The sequence below is a fragment of the Peromyscus eremicus genome, chromosome 7, assembly GCF_949786415.1.
Source record: "Peromyscus eremicus chromosome 7, PerEre_H2_v1, whole genome shotgun sequence".
NCBI classification, from domain to species: Eukaryota; Metazoa; Chordata; class Mammalia; order Rodentia; family Cricetidae; genus Peromyscus; species Peromyscus eremicus.
Window position 1 is genome coordinate 34,546,813 of NC_081422.1, and position 20,718 is coordinate 34,567,530.

General features: G+C 49.4%; 1 protein-coding gene and 1 long non-coding RNA gene across 11 annotated transcripts in view; one reads left to right on the forward strand and one right to left on the reverse strand.

Annotated features, from left to right (window-relative positions):
* Gramd1b (GRAM domain containing 1B) overlaps window positions 1-20,718 on the reverse strand; it is a 189,543-nt gene that overhangs the window by 53,363 nt on the left and 115,462 nt on the right. For 3 of the 10 annotated variants that reach the window (XR_009380202.1, XR_009380204.1, XM_059267661.1), the window contains one exon: window positions 3,254-3,464. Coding sequence is in view for 1 of the 10 variants with exons in the window: in XM_059267661.1 (XP_059123644.1) it covers window positions 3,254-3,464 (211 nt within the window). In the remaining 9 variants the exon portion in view is untranslated. Of the gene's footprint in view, window positions 1-3,253; window positions 3,465-10,534; window positions 10,831-11,666; window positions 12,866-20,718 lie in introns of those variants that run through there. The other 7 variants (XR_009380206.1, XR_009380205.1, XR_009380209.1 and 4 more) reach the window with 7 other exon arrangements.
* LOC131914888 (uncharacterized) lies at window positions 12,909-14,546 on the forward strand. The gene is made up of 2 exons (XR_009380211.1): window positions 12,909-13,411; window positions 13,700-14,546. It is a non-coding gene; the product is annotated as an uncharacterized LOC131914888 (long non-coding RNA).

Here is a 20,718-nt window from a genome sequence, read left to right on the forward strand (position 1 = left end):
GGTGGAGGCTCGGAGGACTTGTTCTGGGTTTCTCTGGAATTTCCTACAAGGAGTCAGACAAGCAAGGACTAGATGGAATGCAAGGCTCCTGGAAACATACTCAAACCACCTCATAGCAGTTTCCTGCCCTCGCATCCAAAAGCATCTCCCAGAGCAAAGGCTCAAGGAGACTGAAGAGTGGGCTGAGGTCGGGGGTGAAGGGAGAAGGGGGCCAGGAGCTCTACATTAAGCATAAGTTGAAGGGGGTGGGGTATGTGTCAAAAAACAACGTCTTACTTTGATCAGATTAAGTTTGTCATACTGAAAAGAAAAACCACAAAAATTAGAATTCAAAACAAACAAACCAAATGGTGAGAGGTCACAGTAGCGCCAGTGTCACAGCACCGGGCATTGCCAAGCACCAACGGAGAGCTAAGCTGCAAGGCACAAGACAAGGATTGAGCGGCCCTAGCTACTGGGCAGGCCTGCAAGGGCTAATGGCATTCTTGAGCCGGTGGGGGCAGGAGAGCATGCCCTGGCTCCCTCTAGTGGCCACTGGCCATCACTACCGAGTGCAACTCGATTGTGGCCCAAACACAGGGGTTTCTGAGAGTGAAAGTCAGCCAGCCCCGGGGTCCTGAGCAGAAACAACAATCAGCCTCAACCACTGAGATGATGATGATGGGGAAGGTGAAGACTTAATGATTCCCCTGTCCCAACCCTGCATCTAACAAATGAAGAGACGGAGGCCAGAAAGGGGGAGAGAGACACTGCATCCGTCCCCCGCCTCTGTGAAGAAGGAGGCACCTTGCAGCCTGCTTCAAAAACACACAGGGTGGCCTCTTTGCGGGAGGTGGTCAGGGGTGGCTCAGCTATGACGAGGGCAAAAACAGCTCTAGCTCACAGATCCTCTGCACAGCTACAGTCTGTCTGGCCACCTTGAAAGGATGCTCCCCGGGGGAGGCAGCGTTAAAAGCTTTGGCCTTATCCCAGCAGCACTTCCTTGCCGTCCAACAGCTGGACCTGCATTGAACCCTCCTCTTCCCGTGATGGCTCTGGTATTAGTTAGTCTTCTGCAGTCGCTGTGTCTTGCACATGCACACTGCGGGTTGACCGTAGGGGCTCCCCAGTGCGCTTGTGCGATGTGGTCCTCCCCACATCAGCGGTCAGCAAGCATTGAATAAGGTAAGAGCTGTGCTGCTCACTGAATGAATAAGAGCTGTACTCTTCACCTTAGGACTGGAAAGACTAAAGGCTCAGAGAAGACGTGGAGAGAAGGAATGACCTGATGCCCACATCCAGCCAGCTCCTCCCCCTCTTCCAGATGAGCCTCGAGCCCTCTAGCACACATTTCAACTAAGGCAGAGGGGTGAGCACAAAAAAGGTCTTATTAACTCCTGTCCCCAGATAGCAGGCCAGCCTGAGCCTGCCTAGCCTCCTCCACCCAGAGAGGACTCCTGCTGGCTTCCTCACTCCAGGCTGCCTGTCCTCAACTGGCAATAGCCACTTAAAATCCTGAGAGCGCTTTGAGTCTGAAGGGCACAGCGGGCGTGTTCTTCCATCAGGAATGAACAATGCTGTGCCTTCCTCCCTGAGGACACTTGCAGACACTGTTGTAAGTCTTCCCTCGGGTTCTTCCAACTGCACTCCTTCCCTACAATTGATTCCCTGGGCACTACTGTCTTAGTACCAATTGCTCACCGTTTACTCCCTCCAACTTCCCCTCGGACCTCAGAGATCCTCTGTCCCTGGGTAGATAGAGTCTGGTACATCTCCTTTCTGCAATCACACATCCAGAGCCTGGCGGGTCTTGTCACATTCATCAACCTCCAGGTGCTGACACTACACTCACTCCCTTTGATCAAAACCCAGGGCTCTGAGCAAATCATGAATTGATTCTAGAGTGGTACAAGCAAGTAGTAAGGGGTGCACTGGCCAAGTAGCTCTCGGGGAGGCGGAGGGAAAGATGAACTGGGCAGATCCTGTGAGGCCTTGGCAAGGTCATCACTGACCCTCTGTCAAGGGTCCTTCCTGACAGGGTCTCATCACTTCCTGCCAGGGAAGCCAGACTTACCCACCAAAGGGCCACAAGAAAACAACGTTATGACTGAATGGAACTACCCCCTGCAGGACTCTGCTTTGAGAAAGTGCCACGCCAGGAGGGAAACACATTCCCACTAGTGGTGGTGTTTCAGAAGCAGGCAGACAACGGGGTGGAGGGGGGTGGGGGGGCATGGGGGGAGGACGGCCAGGGGCAGGGTCTGTTTTCTGACATCAGGTGCAGTGGGAGTGGTCCCTCCGTGACTTCCAAGCCAGCCTGCCAAGGGATGGGGGGTGGGGCACAGTGGGGTCGGCCCTTCTGGGAAAGGGACCAAGCAGGACATATGGGCAGAATCGGCAGGGGTGGAGGGAGGGATGCTGAGCACTACAGACAATTCGGTACTAGAGGGGAGAGTAGAAGACAGAGACAAAAGATGGCTTACTTTTGAGAGGCGCTTGTGAGACTAAGACCATGCATGCAGAGAAGGTATTTGGGGAACGGTAGGGAGAAGAGGAAGAACAAGAAATCAAAAGACAAATTCAAGTGGGAAACCAGCTCCCAAGCCTCCTCCCCGGGGGTCCCCTTTCTCGTGCCCTGTGAGTCTGGTGGTTTGGGAGCACCTGGGCAGAGGGGCCTCTTGGTTGCCAGAGGCCTGGGAATGGAAGGAGAACTCTGAGGACCCACAACCACGTGAGGCTCTGTGCTAACCCTTGGACCAGGAGCCTGAGTGCTCGAGTGTGCAGGTGCAGGAAGGACGGGCTCAAGAGGGGATGGAAGGGCCCTGGGACTGTCCTCTCTGCAAGATGAATAGGTTGGTACAAAGGTAAGGCAGGGTGATGGCCAAGGAGGAGGTTAAAAACAGCACTCTGGAAGGTTCCCTGAAGCCCTCTCTTTCTGGCAATACAGTTATCCCAAATAATGTCCCTTTACCAGTTTAAGGGACCTAATTTAAAGAAGGATTAAGCAGATGATCCCTCCTGATCCCCATAGACCCCTCTAAATCTCAAGGGTCATGAAGCTCCTTAGACCCTACCGAGAGATGGGAAGTGGGGTAGAGGAGGGGCACGTGGCTCAGGACCCTCCCTGAGTGCTTAGACTAAGGTCTCCCTTGCCAGCCCTGACCTGACCTGACCTGACCACTTAGACACAGGGGCTGTTCAGTCACATGAGTACCCAGTACCTTCCCGCAGCTAGTTATCAAGGGGTCCTGGGTCTCCATCATGGTCTGCTCACCTTGGAATTTTTACCGCCACTCCGACCAGATTGTGAGGAGCAACTGCGTTGCACACCCTGCTCCGGGGTGGATGGGGACTTGTCCGAGGAGTGGTCTGAGCCCTTCTCCACCATGGTGTCTCCGTCCTGGTTCTGTGGTGTTGGCGAGCGGGACCGCTTCCGGAGGATGGGGGAGCAGGCCGGCGTGCTGCGGTTGGAGTTACTGGCAGTACTGCAGGGGCAGATGGAGATGGGAAACGAGGTGAGAGGGAGGAGGGAGGAAAGAAGGCTGTCCGTGATGGCAGGCCAGAGACCCATGCAAAGGACCCAGCTCAGGGAGCCCAGGCAACAGGCTGAGGAGAAAACCAGAGAGAGGGGCCCAGCTACGAACTCGCCATACTGTAATGCTGCTACTGGCCAGCAGGGGGCAGTAGTGCCAGTGTCAAAAGGGAAACAGGACTAGAAACCAGCAGGTAGGTATTTAAATATTCACCCACCCATCCGGCAGTCTCCCCCATCCAATCCAGTTTGAGCTTTTACTACGGGCAGAAGAGCTATTAGGGAAAATAATTTAGACCCTGAAAGAGTCATTGGCAATCACTCAATACCACCAGCTCATTTTATAAACACGATGTTTCAACGCTTTTGTCCATGACGATATCTCACTCCTAAAAGCATTCACATGTGTACTACTTCATAGACATATCTTTTTAAAAATCATTACATTACTTTCTTTTGCATGTATGTGTGTGGGCGTGCATGCACCACAGCATGCCTGTGGAGGCCAGAGAGCAACTTGCTGGAGTCTGCCCCCTCCCTCTCCACGATGTGAGTCCGGGGAATGAACTCAGGCCACTTGACTGCCAGTGAGCGCTTTTGTCTCCTGAGCTACTCACCGGCCCACATACCACGTGTCTTAAGGCATTCAACCAAGCTAATAATGGCAAGTGCCATTATCCTTAAGTTTAAAAAGGAAGACAACTGCCTCAGACAGAAGTAAGTGATCAAAGGAGAGACTAAAAATTTGCTTCAGATGTGAGTCATTCACACTGTTCTATTGAGTTATGCTGCTGTTCCACTGGGGCAAAGTCTTTTTCTCATAGCCCCCACCCCAAATTCATCTCTAAAAAGGTCCTTGCATTTCCCATGGAACCAAATCCAGCCACACCTAGGTGTACCATCTGTTAATACAGTAAGAATTGAAACTTGGCTTGCGTTTTCAATAGAGTAGAAGAGGTAAAGAATTGAAAAGGGAGAGGAAAAACACTGAGTTCATTTTGCTATGTTTTGGAAGGACAGAGAAATGAAAGAGATGGGCAAAAGGGGAAGACGACTCAGAAAGAGGGAGGGGGATGGGAAGGGACGATGTGTGAGACGGCACAGCCACAGAGCAAGGCGGTCGGAGGGGGCAGGATCCTGCCCACCTGCTCAGCAGCCGGACTGGACAAGCCAGGAAACCATGTCAGGAAACCACATTCTGGCTTTGCCTCAGGAAGTAGAGGGCAGGGTGGAGGACAGTGACATTTGCATGAAGATCTGGCTGTAACCTCAGATGCCCCACTGGAGACATTTGCAATGATTACCATACCCCACCACCTGGATAAACTCAATATAGGAGAGAGAGAGAGAGAGAGAGAGAGAGAGAGAGAGAGAGAGAGAGAGAGAGAGAGAAAGAGAGAGAGTCCACATGTGCAACAACCATGGGGAGGGGAGAGAGGAGGGTAAGGATCCGTATTGAACCTTCTTAGAGAAGCTGAGAAAGAAAGATCAGGGAACAGGAGAAAAACAAATGGAGCCAGAAGGCCCATGGTTTTGCTTCATCTGAACACACAGAGCTCATTTAAAATCTTGTCTGCCAATGATTTGAAGAAGCCTAAAATGTCTCTCAGAGAGAGTTGTCTAACTTCTCTCCCCATGCAACCCTATCCTTTTTCTTCTGACTCTCTAACCCCATTCAGTACTATGAACCCTGGGAAAAGGAAGTTATACTCCTTTTCTTCAAGTCAAGAAGCTGAGCCACCATGTGTCTGAGGGAATCAGACACCCCAGTCCTCTGGGAGAGCGTAGGGAAGGGAGACCCAGGTGCTCACCCATTCAAGAAAGGCTCCTTTATCTTGGGTCAACTCTAGCCTATGGCCAAGTATTGAGGAGCAATCTTCCTACCCACTCACCCACCGCCCTCCAAAAAAAGAGGGAACACTTGTCCATCACAAACAAAAAAGACCTTTCCCACCTTCCTGAAACAAAGGCCATTTTCATACAGTCTGATTCTAGACCACAAGTGCCTGCTCATAAGTGGCTGCCGGGGGCAAATTCAAGTAAAGAGCAGGTAAAATAAACAAACAAAATCCAAGGTGTAAAAACAAAAACTGATTCCAGACACAGTACACGATGAATAACACAAATGGAATGAGCAAAATGGCGTAGCTCTTGCACCAAGCTGATGACCCAAGTTCAATCCCCAGGATCCACAGGGTGGAAGGAGAGAACTGACCCCCTGCAAGTTGTACTCTGACCTCTACACATGAGCTCTTCTACATGTGTGTGCACACACCAGAGTGCACACGTGGAGATTAGAGGACAACTTTAGGAAGTTAGTTCTCTCCTTCCATCGTGTGGGTCCCAGGGATCGAACTTAGGTCTTCAGGCTTGGTGGCAAGCACCTTTGTCCACTGAGCCATCTCTCTGGTCCTTCAGATCTTCTCATGTTACCCAAACTAGAATTTAGTTCTTCTCCAAATGTGTTCTTCACCTCTGTGGCCACTACTCTCTGACTCCAACCTGTCACTGGACGAGTGTCCTCTGCCACCAGCCCCACAGGCACTTGCCAATCTGACCCAACAATATTGTGCCCAGTAAATATTTCCTCCAGATGGATGTCTCCTGAGTGTCTCAGCTCCCAAATATCTGGCCATCTTCCTCTCAGACCTCTGCCCATTCCTGGCCTTTTTCCAAAGACTCCATCATTGCTCAGAAGTGGCATCTATCCCATCCCACCCCACTGCATCCCACTCATTCTGTTTCCAAAGGCTCATTATCCCATCGTTCCTTTCCTGTCCTGGGGTTCTACCTCAGATTCTCAACGTGCCTCATCTGGACTTGTCCAATAGCTTTAGCTATTATTTGAGTGGTTCCTGAAAAACACTGAGAATAATAAGAGGTCATCGACCCTTCCGTGCTTGGCCTCTGCTCCAGTCCTTTCTATACAAGAAGAAACATAGTTCTGTGCCACAGCAGAGGCATTGCAACATTGCTAAACCGATGAAAAGATCAGCCATTGTAGATTTGGACATGCTGCTAAGCAAATAAAACCACTTCCTACACATTTTGTATAGCAGTCTACCTTCCAAACTCTATTGTGTTCCCTTAACCTGGTCCTACAAGCACTATTAATACAATTGACATTACACTTGGGGATGTGCTCAAAAGGACCTTACATGTACTGTAGGGAGTAAGACCAGTATTGGGTCAACAGACAAGACCACTGACCTGAATTCAGGAAGAGTTCTGTAACCTTTGGCTTTCAAGAAACCTGAGTAGGGGCTGGAGAGATGGCACAAGTTAAGAGCACTGGCAGCTCACCCAGAAGTCCTAAGTTCAATTCCCAGCAACAACATGATGGCTCACAACCATCTATAATGAGAATGTAGTGCCCTCTTCTGGCGTGTAGGAATAGATGCAGACAGAACACTGTATACAGAAACCTGAGTAACAGGAGTAAGTACCTGACCACGGTGTCACGACTGTGTGCTTAGCACTATAGTGCCACAAATATTTATTGGCCACCTGGCACAATACTAAACACTCAAGTTCACACAGGTGAATAAGAAAAGAGCTTTGTGCTTAGGACATTTATAGTGAGGCGGAGCTAGACATAACCTCCTCTCATTGGAATATAAGCTGCAGGTGGTGTGATCCAAGAAAGTAGAGTGAAGGGAGGGAGAAAGGGATGGAGGGAGGGAGGGAGAGGGAGAAAGGAAAAAGAAAGAAGAAATAGAAAGAAGAAAAGAAAGAAGAGGAAGGAAAAGAAAAGAAAAGCTTTTCTTGAACTGGGCTCAGAAAATGTGTTGGGGTTATCCAAGTCAAGGCATGGAAGTCAAGGCAGAAAGGAAAAAAAGGAAAAAAGAAAAGAAAAAGAAAAATCAGTATGAAGAGAATGAAAGTCTTGGATAGCGTGGAACACAGAGTGACAAGAAGCTGCACATGGGACAGTTTTGAATTGACTGACCCTCAAGGGAGTCCTATCATCATCTTGTCTCCCTGGACCACTAAGACCCTGCTGGCCACCCCTAACCCAGGAAGATACTCAGGCATTCCCTGCCTCTCCTATGTGTAAGACTGGCACCAAAGACTATTTCACTCCCATCCCAGTTACCTTGTGACAGAAAGTACGTCCTGAAGCCTGACCACAGCATCTCATGCTATGTGTGGTCAGGGCCTACTCCCCATACTTGGGTCTGGTTGCAGTCCTTGAGCAATAGGGAAATACAGCGGGAGAACAAAGGTTTTCTTTCTACAAAGTAACCCTCTTGACAGGTTCTCCGACCTTCACCTCACACACCCTGGCAGCTGCACCCCTTTTCTTGGCTTGCCTTCGCCATCCTTATTCCTAGTGAGGTCCTGCGGGCACAGGCAGACCTTGTCAGCACGCCAGCTCCCTGATCAGCCACCCGTGCATTTTTTCAGAACTCTGAGCCCAGCACAATGGTCAGCTGGTGTTCTTTATTCAAGTTTATGTGTTTGTCTTTATGAAAGATTGTTTCTGCTCCAGATACTACAAAGTATATACCTGCCACTCTGGACGCCCTGTGCCTTCATCTTTTTGGATTGAGGCCTCTGTTCCTTGTGATCATGTGGTCCCACCTGCACCGCAGCCCTAGCTCATTCGCCATCAGATTCCCAGTCCCAGCCCTAAAGTTCCCTTCATGACCGAGTGCCTGGCTACAATTCTCTCACTGCCGAGCAGCACTGGTAACTTTTAAAAATGACTCTCTGATATATTCCAGGGCACTGCCACCAGGAGAGCACTAAATTTGAAATCTGGGCATTGGACCTCAAAGCAGCGGGGTAGGGTAAAATGCCAATGTGTCATGAGAGCAAGTCCAGCTGGAAGGCCCACTTAGCCATTTGCTTTCTTGAGTCTCATTTTTCTCATTTGAAGATATTTAGAATAACGCCTGATGAATAACCAGTCCTTATAAACAGCTGAGTCACCGAAATGGGTACTAAACTCTCTTGGCCTCTTTCCTCAGTCTCTTGGGCCTGCTGGTGTCTCTTGGGTTAGGTGTAAAGGATGTAAATGTTGCTGGACACCACAAGTAGGCTGTGTGTAGTGGGGTGTGTGTGTGGGGGGGGTGTCAGCAACACAAAGTGTGAGTCCTAAAAGTACAGAATCCTCACCTTGCCCCCCATACCATCGCCAGCTGATTTTCAGGGCATCATTTTCAGAATCTGCATCCTAAAGAAGTACCATTCTAAAGCTGCAGCACCGCTATGCCCAAGGAGCAGCCTTTGAAGGATTGAGGAATAATTGATATGCCTGTATGCCCTTGGTCACAGAGCCTTTATTATAATGCCACAGGTAGATGGATGCACTGGACTGGTAAAAATCACTTTGAACTCATTATGTGACCTGCTAGTATAGAAAGCTGAAGCAGAACTGATGAAGCCTAGACCGGAGAATGTGGTAGAGGAGAATGGCACCTAATGGGACACACACACACACACACACACACACACACACACACCCCCGCTTGGGGTCCCCTGCTAATTATCACTAGCACTCACAGGCCCCTCACCCTTCCCTGCCACTCAGAGCATCAGGCAAAAGCTGATGCTTGTACCGATCCACAGATGACCCGTCTCAATGCTGATCCTCCAGTCTCATCAATAATCTTCCCTAGTTCTCCATAATTCCACTGCAAATATCCATGTGAATTAGACACCCTCCTTTGAATTTCCTCACAGCCTGTGTTCATGTGTCTGAGACAGGAAGGCCACAGGTGTGTGTATGTAACACTCTGCAGAGAATTTACGTGATGCTTGCAAATGCCTCCCTCAGTAAGCCCGTCCGCCGACACCAGGTCCAAACCCAGTCTATGGAGGACTACTGACGATCGTTATTCCTCCTTGCGTTCTTGCTTGTCCATTAACAGTTTTTGAATTTAATGCCTGCACCCACCAAAAACCACAGCACAGGACGGGGGATGGGCAGACCCACTAGGACTTCATAGATGGTGGCAAATGGCATAAATCGTACGATCCCAGCTGGGTTCACAGTTCCCATGACATCTTCCTAGAGAGGAATCAATCGCTACTTTTAAAAATCAGTCTTCCCCAGTCAATACAAAAACACATCTCAGCAACTTAGCACCAACATACATTTTTTTTAGAATACTGGATAGAGTTGAGGCTGGAAGGATGGGAAAAGTACGGCTATATTCATGCTAGCTCCCTATGGTCGCAGATGGAATCTGTTCACTGTTCACTGGATACCTATAACCTGAAGTCTCATCCTGGCAGGATTACACCCTGGAGCCAGTTCCCTCCAGGGAAGAATGCCCGATTACATCTGGTGGGGCAGCTGTGATCACCTGGGGTAGGTGGGTGACGGAGACAGGCAGCCTGCCGGAGATACACTTTCCCCCCTGGGATACAGAGGCTGGCTCCTCCTGACACCGAATGGGCCTCCCAAACTGCTTCAAGAAATAGGGACTGGGAGGCACATCCTGCTCCCTCCACCCTTTCCAAATGACTTGATGACACCTCTGTGGGCTCAGGACCAATAATTCAGGGTGCTTCCAGTGGTCAGCAGGCTTTACTTACTGGTTCTTCTTTCTCAATTCTAATCCAAGGAGCATGGGCTGGGGAGACGCTTCCATTGGTAAAGCGCTCACCGCGCAGCCCTAAGGGCCCTATGTTCCATCTCTAGCACCCACAAACTGGATACAGCAATGTGTTCCTATAATCCCAGCCCTGGGGAAGCAGAAAGAAGAAGGTCCCGTGGGCTGGCCGGCCAGCCAGTCCAGCCAAATGAGGGCATTCCCAGTTCCGTGAAAGACCGTATCTCAAAGAAAACTAAGGTGGAAAATGATCAAGGGAAACCTCTGATATTGACCTCTGGACTCCATGTGTACCTGTACACACAAACAGAACCAAAAAATAAAACAAGGAATGTTTAAAATTGTTTTCAAAAAAAAAAAAAAAAAACCTTATGAAGTAATTGAAAGGTGACACTGCCCATAAACACTTGCTGCCAGGTGACTGCCAGACCGTCTAGCCCTATTCCCACTGGGTACATACTTGCTGGGAGTCTTAGCGATGACTTCAGCTGCTGATGAATTAGCTGAATAATTGACACAAGGGCACAGTCCATGTGATGTCTCGGGCCAAAGAGAGAAAAGCAGAACTTCAGTTGCCCTGACACTGGCATTCATGGTCCAGAGAAGTGATGGGGAAAGAGAGGGCCGGCCAGGGCAAAGGCCTTTTCGGGCTCGAGCCAATGAGAAGGACCCTTCTTCACAATGGCTGGAGCCTCCATCTACCCCACTCCCCACTGCCTGGCGTTCCTGCAGCTTGTTGAGCCCAGAGTTTGGAATTCAAACCAGGAACAGACATGACAAACGCTATTTTTCATTGCCATGGAGACCAGAGCCTGCAATGGAACCGGGGCTCTATGCCTGAAATGCCAAAACTGCCTGACCCACTTTCCCCCTCCTCCTGCGAAAACAAAATACGTTTGTTTGGGTCCTTCCAGGGCACACGAGTAAGCCGGGGCTGCTGATACCTTCGTGGATAGATCAAAGAGAAACAAATTATAGTCACCACGAATAACACTGAGCATGCCACAGAAGCAGCCAGAGAGCAGGTCACACAGTCACAGTCTATACCCAGTCCACACCGCTTTCTTGTCCACTTTCTGCAGAGAAAGACTCCTCTGTGGCAAGTGCTTAATGACCACCTACCCAGAGGGCACCAGGCTGCCTTCCTTACCTCATCTTGTATCACTTTATCCCTGTGTTTTTCCGGCCTCCCTGGGCCAGTCTTTTCCTCAAACCCAAGTTCACCTCTGCCTGAGGGTTCCTACTTGGGCTCTATGTTCTTCTTCTGAAGTTTTACATATTGGTTCCTTTCCCATGACTGCATCAAAAGTCAAGTGCTACTTCTCTGGAATGGTTTCCTGAAGTAGCCCTGCTGTCCCCCAGAATCATCACTCCATCGCTCCCTTCACTTTGTTAACCTTGCAGGAGCTGAATGGCCATACTTTTGTGCTTTCACTTTTGAGAATGAACACTACTGGGGGTGGTGCCTTGTCTCTAGAGAAGTTCCCCAATGCCTCTAGGGGAACCACCACCACATGCTGGGATCACAGGCATGCACTGAATGACTACAAGGCTATCCATTCTGCTGGGTTCAAGCACTCTCTTAGACATACCTTTGTGAAGCTGGCCAAGTCTGCCTTCTTTATAACTCCAGCTCTTAGTCTTTATTCTGACTTCTTAGTCGATAAAAACTGAAATATGACATCACTTCCAAACTCCTGGCTGGCCTTGTCATTTTGTCTAGACATCAGAGTACCTGGGTTTAAAATTCTGAGCTCTTTGGTGCCCCTGAGAAATCTTTCTGTGAACCTGTGTTCCTTGGCTGTTAAAAGGTTATGAGCTGCCTTACCTGAATGAGAGTCTTAAAAGGAATAAACCTGGACAGGGCATCCCAAATGGAGAGGGGTTCCTGTAATTGCCCATGGAGTGAAAAGGGGTTTAGAGTTTAATGCAAATTCCCAGTGAGGAACCTGCATCTTGTTCCTAAATCCTGTGCCCTCAGTCGGGCAGAGGCGCAAGGGAGAACACACTCACTATCCTGACTCCCTAATTCCATAGGGCAGAGACTCTACAAAACGAAGCAGAAGACACTGAAATCAGAGACAGAATCTGCTGGTGTGTTACAATCTTGTCCCCCAAGAGTGCTCTCAACAGAGCAAGTACTGAAGGCCTGGGGTACAGTTCTGCTGGGCTGGCTGCATGGTCTCTAATAGCCTGCTTTGGAAGGGGCCTTAATGGTCACACTTCCATTCAATGCAGGAACTCTGCCTTCAACAGTGCTGACCACAGTCTGGGACCTCTGCATTCGAGTTTCAATAACAGAGCATTCATAGGCCAATGCAGGCAGGTAGGATGTCTCTTAAGGGACTATATTAATGATCTCTCTCTCGCTCTCTCCTGCTCTCCCTCTCTCCCATCCCTCTGAATTTTTCTTTTAAAATAAAGCTAATCTCACTCGGTTAACATCACCAAGCAAGTACTTTCTAAGCACTTCTAACTATGTAACACAAATTCACTCTCAGGGCCCCCACTGGGCAGGGACTAGGTCATGGTTCTTTGTATCCATACACATCAAACAGGACACTGGGCACAGAGTAGGGACTTAATAGTTTTTAACCTTGGCTCTAGCAGTCTCTGCCAAATCTAAGCACAACTCTACCCAAAACATTTCAGAATCTTCAAGGCTCTGGAGTACGGGACCTTGTAAAACGCAGATGCTAAGCTATCCCAGGAAGCCCCTTGGAAAAGATTTTCAGTCCACAGGGAGACCACCAGCTAGTCAAATAAGGCAAGGAGGAGTTCAACTGAATAGAATCTCCAGCTCCTTCTGAGTCTGCTCAACGAGAGCCCCTCCCCCGGCCTCAGCAAAATAAACATGGCTCAGGGAGAGGGTGAGGGGAGGAGGCTAGCTCACGCCAATAAAGTGCTTGCCTCCCAAGCCTAAGGATCGGATTTTGATTTTTCCCCAGGAGAGGCAGAAGCAGGAGGATCCCTAGAGCTAAACAGCTAGCTAGGCTAGCCTAATGGGTGAATTCCAGGCCCATGAAAGACCTTGACTCAAGGATAGGATGACACCAGAGATGCTATCCTCTGGACTCTACACGCAAACATACATCTGTTCAACCCATCCATCCCATCCTGTCCCATCCATCACTGGAAACATGTCCCATATCAGATCATGTCTTGACAGGAGGAGTACCATCTCTGACTAAGGATTTCCAATCTGGAGGAGGAGACCAATGTGCAATTCGCTAACACTATCTAACAGGCATTACTTAGATTTCATCGAAACATCTCTCATCACCACGTGTCAAGGCAGCCAAGCTGAAGAAGCACGGAACTGCACATCAGAAATTAGGTAGCCTTTCTGACTCAGGCCCTTCCCTGTGTACGATGCCATGGCAAACCCCTCTACTCTGAGCTTCAACTTTAATTATTGGGGGGAAAAAATGAGTGTTCTTTCTCCTCACCCCCACAAAGATGTGAGAGGAGGGTGGGAAAGAACACATTGCAAAGCACCGAGAGCCGCAGCATCCCTGGGACAGAAGGGCTCAGATCTAAATTGGGCAAAGCAAGCAGAAACAAGATGCAGGCAGGCTGAGTCCCCAGTCAGCTCAGCATCACTGCTGGCTTTCTCTCTGGTCAGGATCGCATCTGCAGCGGAGGGTACCACAGGACCGAGTCAGATGAAAGAGTCTACGTGGACAGTTGCGCCAGCAGCTGGAGGAACAGAGGGCAGTGTCCTGTGCTATTTCTCTCCCAGCTCTCATCGCATTGGTGGAGACACCTGCTAATCCTTTGTGAATCCCTCAAATTCAAACCCAGCTCTCATTTCGTTTCTGTCAGTGACCAAACAATATTCTGCCAAGGGGAGAGATGGCCCAGTGGGTTAGAGCATGAAAGTAAGAAGATCTGAGTTACCCATAAAAAGCTAGATGGAGGTGCACACACCTGAACCTCATTATTGGAGGCTGGACATAGGTGGATCCCTGGAGCTTGATGGTCAGTTGACCTAGCTTAAAATGGGCAAGCTTCTGGTTCGGTGAGAGACTCTGTCTCAAAAAAAGTAAGATGGTAGATGACAGCAGAAGACTCCTGAAATCTTCCTCTGGTGTCCCATGCATACAGAGGGGGGAGTTCATCTGCCCAGTTCAAAATACATTCAAGGAACAAAATCCCAGAGCTTTCTTCCTACCTCCAGGAAGCGTTTGATTGTCAATTTATTTGTTTGCTAGAGACAGGGCCTCACTATGTAGCCTTGGCTACTCACTGTGCAGACCAGGCCAGCCTCAAACTCATGGAGATCCACCTGCCTCGGCTTCCCGAGTACTAGGATTAAAGGTGTGCGCCACCACACCTGGTATTTTTAAAAATATGTTACAATTAATACCACTTTCTTTTCTTTACAGCTTTCCCAAACTTGAAGTCAGGTCCTAGGTTGTAACTTCTTCACGCCTCACCTCCTTCATTAAAGTGAAATTTACTTCCTCAAACCTATTCTCAGAAATTAAAAACTCCTCTCTCTCTCTCTCTCTCTCTCTCTCTCTCTCTCTCTCTCTCTCTCTCTCTCTCTCATCATTTCATACAAAGTTTGTTTATATGCTATCTTGTATTTGCGGTGCTGGGGACCAAACCCAGCACCCAGCATGTTGGAATCAGGCACTCCACCCCTGAGCTGCATTTCCAAGTGGCAATCTCTGTTCACGTGGCACTCTCGGCAAATCAAGCAATGAAAGCCATCGGTTGGCATGCAAATCATTTCTCCTTTGAATAACTCAGATAAAGCTCAAACTATTTCCTGTAGCTTCCTACCAAAGTTCTACCCCCAAGGAACCATAATATAAATCTAATTTTTTTTCTGAGTAGTATTTTCATATAGCTCCCATGCCACATGCTGAGCCCTTATAATAACATGACAGTGGATCCCTCACTGACTGAGGGATCACTGTCCTCTAAATTAAAATCTAATTGATCAGGACCCCAATACACTGGTGAGCCCACACATGGCTGTAAAGCGCAGAAGTGGTCCAACAGACTCAGAATAGAGAGGAATAATCACCCCCTACTCCATGTACTTTAGAAATCAGAGCGCAAACCTATTTTTGGAACCATCTTCTGAACCAGGGAAATCTAGAATTAGTCATTTTCTCTTTTGGGCCTCCGGGTTCTTGCTTTTACCTCATCCTTGCTGAGGGTAGGGGTGTCTACACGTGTTACATACTGATGTGCATCCCTACAAGGAGCACACCCACTCACCACTTCCCCTCACTAGCCCAGTCCTGAGTTCCGGTGTGATCATGATGTCACCCAGTTCTTATTCTCAGTTGCTGATAGGGCTAGATCTCTAAACTAGGTGCAAAACCATGGACCTAAAATTCTAACCTGGATGAATTCATAGATTATATTCCTTTAAGTAGTTTAACAAATCAAAAAGATTTGTAGCATGTTAAACTCTCAGGGGTCCAGAGAAATGTTTTACTGTGAACACACCCATGCTCCTTTAGCCAGAGTGACTCCCACTGTCTAAGACAGACTTGGGGACCTCTGATAGAGACCACGGGGCCCACAAAGCCTAACTATTTACAGAAAGAGTTTGCCAGTCTGCTCTAACATTGGGCATCTTGTAAAAAACTTTTCTGTGGGTCTGTTTTTCCTGTGTCCCCAAACAAGGAACCTGTGCTGGACAGGAATACCACACAACATTGGGAAGAGCTGCTGTGTGCGGCTCTGTGGCAGCAGAAATTTTTAGGGCCAGATGAGTAGGGAGAAGGGAAGGATGACAGACAAGAGCCCCTACCCTTCACTCGGTCCTCGCTTCATATCAAGTTTCAAATCACTCAATGTCACCGAGTTAACCACACCAGCAGATTCTCCGCTCATCACCCACTACTGACAAGATCTTCGGGTATTCCTTCCTATTTGTGGCCTTGACACTGTCACTCTCCTGGCCTGGGCAGCTCAACAAAGCACCCCTTTCTCTGTCTGTCTCTTCTTCCAAGGCCAGCTTTTCTCATGCTGATCCCAGACTTCTCTAAGCTGGGTAGTGCTACCCACCATCCAAGATAAGCTGTCAGGAGAAGCTGAGATGAAGCAAGGACCAGAACAGTGTTCCAGCAAATGTCAGAGGGACAGAGATTGCTTCCCCTAGCCCTGGATGAACTCTTTGCTGAGGCCAGAGGGGGATGACTGAGTTCCTCATCCCCCAGCACCTCTTCTCTAAAGCAAGAAAATAACTAACAAACAACGCGGGGACATGTGGAGGATTAAGACGCAGACACTGGGTGTCTATGTTCTCAAAACATACAGAGAATCTCTGAACCAAGCACCAGCTAAGTCGCAGGAAAAGCCAAGTCCCTTATCTCCCAGCCGCAAGCTGCCTGTGTCCCTTTCATCCCCTCCTTCTGTTGCCAGAACCATATGTTGCTTGGTCCTCTCCCTTTGGGATAAGCATCTTCCTGGTCCCTGCTCTTGTCACCTCCTACCCACAGGAAGTCAGTGGGTGGGGAACAGGAGCACATGGCCTGTCCAGCCTCCCCCAGCAGCTCCTGGCCACCTCTATGACGCACCATTAATTCCAGCTCCTGACCACCTATCTCAGGTCAGAGCGCCGCTGTTAAGTCTTGCTGGCAAAGGGGACCCCATCAGTTCCAGTCTACCCCAGAGCTACCTCTCAGTGCTGGACCACTCAGGTTAGCCCAGGTAGTGCTCCTGGGGAGAGGTGGGGGAGATGGAAGAGAGGCGAAAAGGCCAGGAGGGAAAAGAATGTGGCATCTCCGCAGCATGATGTCACACTGGCTGCTTTCTAGATCCCGAACCGAGAACAGAAGCAAGCAACATGGACTCCAGATTTACTCTGCCTCAGAAGGTCTGTGTTCTTGGCAGCCCTGAGCAGCTAGCGCTTCCCTTGGAGAAAGCATAACAACCAGACAGACAGGTCCATGCTCCAGGCCCCCAGAGCCCCCGCCCCACTCCAGGACATAACTGCCCACTTCCCACAAGGAAACAAAGATAGACTGACACATACACACACGAGCGTCAGCACGAGGTAGCACTAACCTGGAAGCCATTAGGACGGAGCAGAGTGCAGTGCGGAAAACTCATTCATTCATGCATTGGGCAGTAGGGGTGGGGGCGGGGAGCAGGGGCCCTGAGGAGGTTGGAGGGCACTCACCTCCATGCCCATCCAAAAGCCCTGTGTCTACTGGGGAGGGGACTGGGGACACAGCTTACATAGGCTGGGGGCGCTCTTCTGCTCTGCTGTTTCGTACTGCTCTGGAATTTTAAGCATGGCCCCCTTTATTCCCCCCCCCCACCTCCCTCAGTGGCTGTTATTTGGTGTGGCCATGCAGCGGTACAAAAGTCCCTTTGCGTTCTCTCTCTCTCTCTTTTCTCCCCTCCCTCCCTCTCTGACTCCGACTCCCTCACAGACAGCTGTTCTAAGCTCAGGCACGCAGGCGCACAGGCAGCAGACACACACCCTCTCAAGCAGGAACACACACACACACACACACACACACACACACACACACACGCCGCCTGCCGGTTTACATAATGCAACTCTTTGGTGCAGTCAGCTTGCCAGCTCTCAATTATTCATGCCAGCTCGGAGGGCAGAGCTACTGGGGCTGCAGGCGTTACTTCCTCCTCATCCCCAAATCCGACGAGACACAAGACGATGCTCCCGGGAGCCTCTGCTCCCTTGACTTTCACCGATTATTCCCCAGGTGTTGCCTATTAGGTCAGCTTGCATCAAGGAGGTGACAGCGCTAAATAAAAACACAGGGGCTGAGCTCCAAATCGAGGCTTGCATCCTTCCCAGGATAACAGCTGCTCTCCCTGCCCGAGCCCTGGGATCAGGGAGAAGGAAGACAGTACTGAAGGCCATCATCTGCACAAGAAAATGGCTGAGGACCTGTTCCGGACAGTACCTCACTGTCTTGTGAGGCAAGAGACAGCAATGGTAGCTTCTTGGGCAGAGGAGACTTCACACCCAGAAGAGTAACAACCACATGAGGGCACTTGCCCTCGTGACAAAGTGGGGTCATCTGAGTTTCCACATTCTTAAGCTGCACCTCTTAAAGCTATATATGTCTCTTCATCCATTCACTGAGCTGCAGTATCAGACCTCACACATGCCCCAGGAGAATGTCTGTCTGCTAGCCTATTCAGTCGCTGTACTAACAAATACTTTTCAAACCATTCATCATCTGCACAGCACATGTTCACATGAAGTCCTTCAGTGCTCCATACAGCCACCTGAATAGGCTTATGCAGCCTACCTAACAGATGAAGACACTGAAAAAGTGAAGGCCAGAGGAGGCTGGTGTCTCAATGAGAAATGTCCCTCACAGGCTCTCTTGTGTTTGAATACTGATTCCCAGCTGTTGGCTCTGGTTTGGAAGAACAGAGAACTTTCTAGGCATGGGGCCTAATGGGCAGAAGACATAGGGCCACAGCGCTAAAAGTTATAGGCTGGCTCCACTTCTGGCTTGAGGTCTTCGCTTCCTGGTTCATCAACTATGAACAGGCCATCGAATGCTCTCACTGCCATGGAGCTGCCCGCCACCATACCCTCCCTGCCACGATGGACTATGTTGCCTCGAACTGCAGGCCAGAGAAAATCTGAGCTCCCTTAAGTTACTTAATGTCACAGTTTTCGCTCAGAGTACAGGAGAAGTAAGTAATGCAGAGGCTGAATTGGAAATCCAGGTCACCTAACTCTGACCTCGTGTCTTAGTGAGGGTTTCTATCGTTGTGAAGAGACACCAGGACCACAGCAACTCCTATAAAGGAAAACATTTCACTGGGATGGCAACTTCCAGTTCAGAGGTTCAGTCCATTATCATCATGGCGGGGAACATGGCAGCGTGCAGGCAGACGTGGTGCTGGCTACATCTTGATCAGAAGGCAACAGGAAGTGGACTGTGACACTGAATGAAGCTTAAGCAAAAGAGACCTCAAAGCCCGCCCCCACAGTGACACACTTCCTTTGACAAGGCTGCACCTACTTTCAACAAGGCCATACCTCCCAACAGTGCTACTTACTCCCTATGAGTTTATAGGGGCCAATTACAAACTACCATACCTCAAGACCAGCAGCAGCAGCCTGGGTTAGTGTTCCCTTGCTGCAATAAAATACCTGAGGTGATCAACTTCAGGGGGGAGAGGTTTTCTTTGGCTCGGTTTCAGAGGTTTTACTTCATGGTCACTGGTACTACTGTGGTACATCATGGCAAAGTGTGAGGAGTAAGAAACCTCATGAGTGTCAAGAAACAAAGACGAAGGAAGGGGCTGAGGCCCTGGAATTGCCGTCAGTAATCATACTTCTTCACCAAGTCCTCACCTCCCCAAAGCACCACAGGTTGGGCATTCCTTCACTGTGTGGACTGTTGGGGGACATTTCAGATCCAAACGACAGTAGCACTGCCCAAAGCCCTAGGTGTGCTTGTAGTATTTGGAGAGCTATCATCTGTTGAGGGATGTCGAAAGGGAAATCCAACCCTGGATTAAAACATGAATGACGCCGACGTCATCCCAAACTTTAGTCCCTTGAGATTCTGATTTAGTGGCCCCATGAGAATACTGTGTCGGTCTTTCTAGTGCTTGCACTTTGTCCCTTAGACAAAGTGAGTGCCAAAGGGCTGACAGGTCCATTCGCACTTTTGGGTCTCCCTAGGAGATGGTACTTGACTATCCGCCCTCAGTGTCTAGATCACGCTGACGGTAGATAATCACTATGATCCACTGGCGGCACCTGTGTCCTGCTCATTAAACTCATGCTGAGCACTAATACTTCTGGAGCATCTGGGGGCCGGGGGGGGGGGGGGGGGGAAGCTCATTCTCTAGGTCCCTGACCTTGCAGCCTCATCATGACAGGTCTTTTCAGGACCATTTCCTTCTACATCCTGTTGCTAGAATAACAGGCTTGTGGGATCAAAGAAGCAGATGGGTTTGGACTGTCTGGTTCCACTTCAGTTGCTTAGAGGAGTCTCAGTTCCAAAGAAAGGCAAACTAGCAACACACACTGTCTCAACTCATCTTCCTTCTGTCAGGAGCTCCACCTCCTACCTGCCTCTGCTCTTACTCCACAGAATGGCCTTGAACTTAGGTCAAATCTGAGTCCAAAATTACATCTGTCTGTTTGCATCTGCAATCTTTAATAGGTCACTCTACCACCCCTATCTGGGAGTGTGTGTGTGTGTGTGTGTGTGTGTGTGTGTGTGTGTGTGTGTGTACACACATGCTAACACATGGGTCACTTAAAAGACGGTGAGGCAAATAAAGGCCCATGAAAGCACCACACAGAGTTGGGTGCATCTCCCACTGTGTTCCTTACAAGCTGAAGTACAGAACTCTTGCTCGAATGCAAACTCTTGTGTTCTTTCTGCTGGTTTTACCTCCCTAGGGAAGTTCTAGGCTATTTCCTTCTTGTCTCTCCAGCACACAGGAGTACTGAGAATGATTAGTCAGTACTTTCACACTGGGTAAAGCTCCATCAGGCTAGTAAGCAAGATGTTGGTGGGTCAGATGACCAAGTCCTCCTCCTATCTTGCCCAGTTCCTCAGTGGTTCTGAACACACTGTGCTGGCTTTTCAGGGCCTCTCCCACCTCTATTATAAATACATAGATACATCTTTTCACTTGTATGCCCCAATTATTAGCATG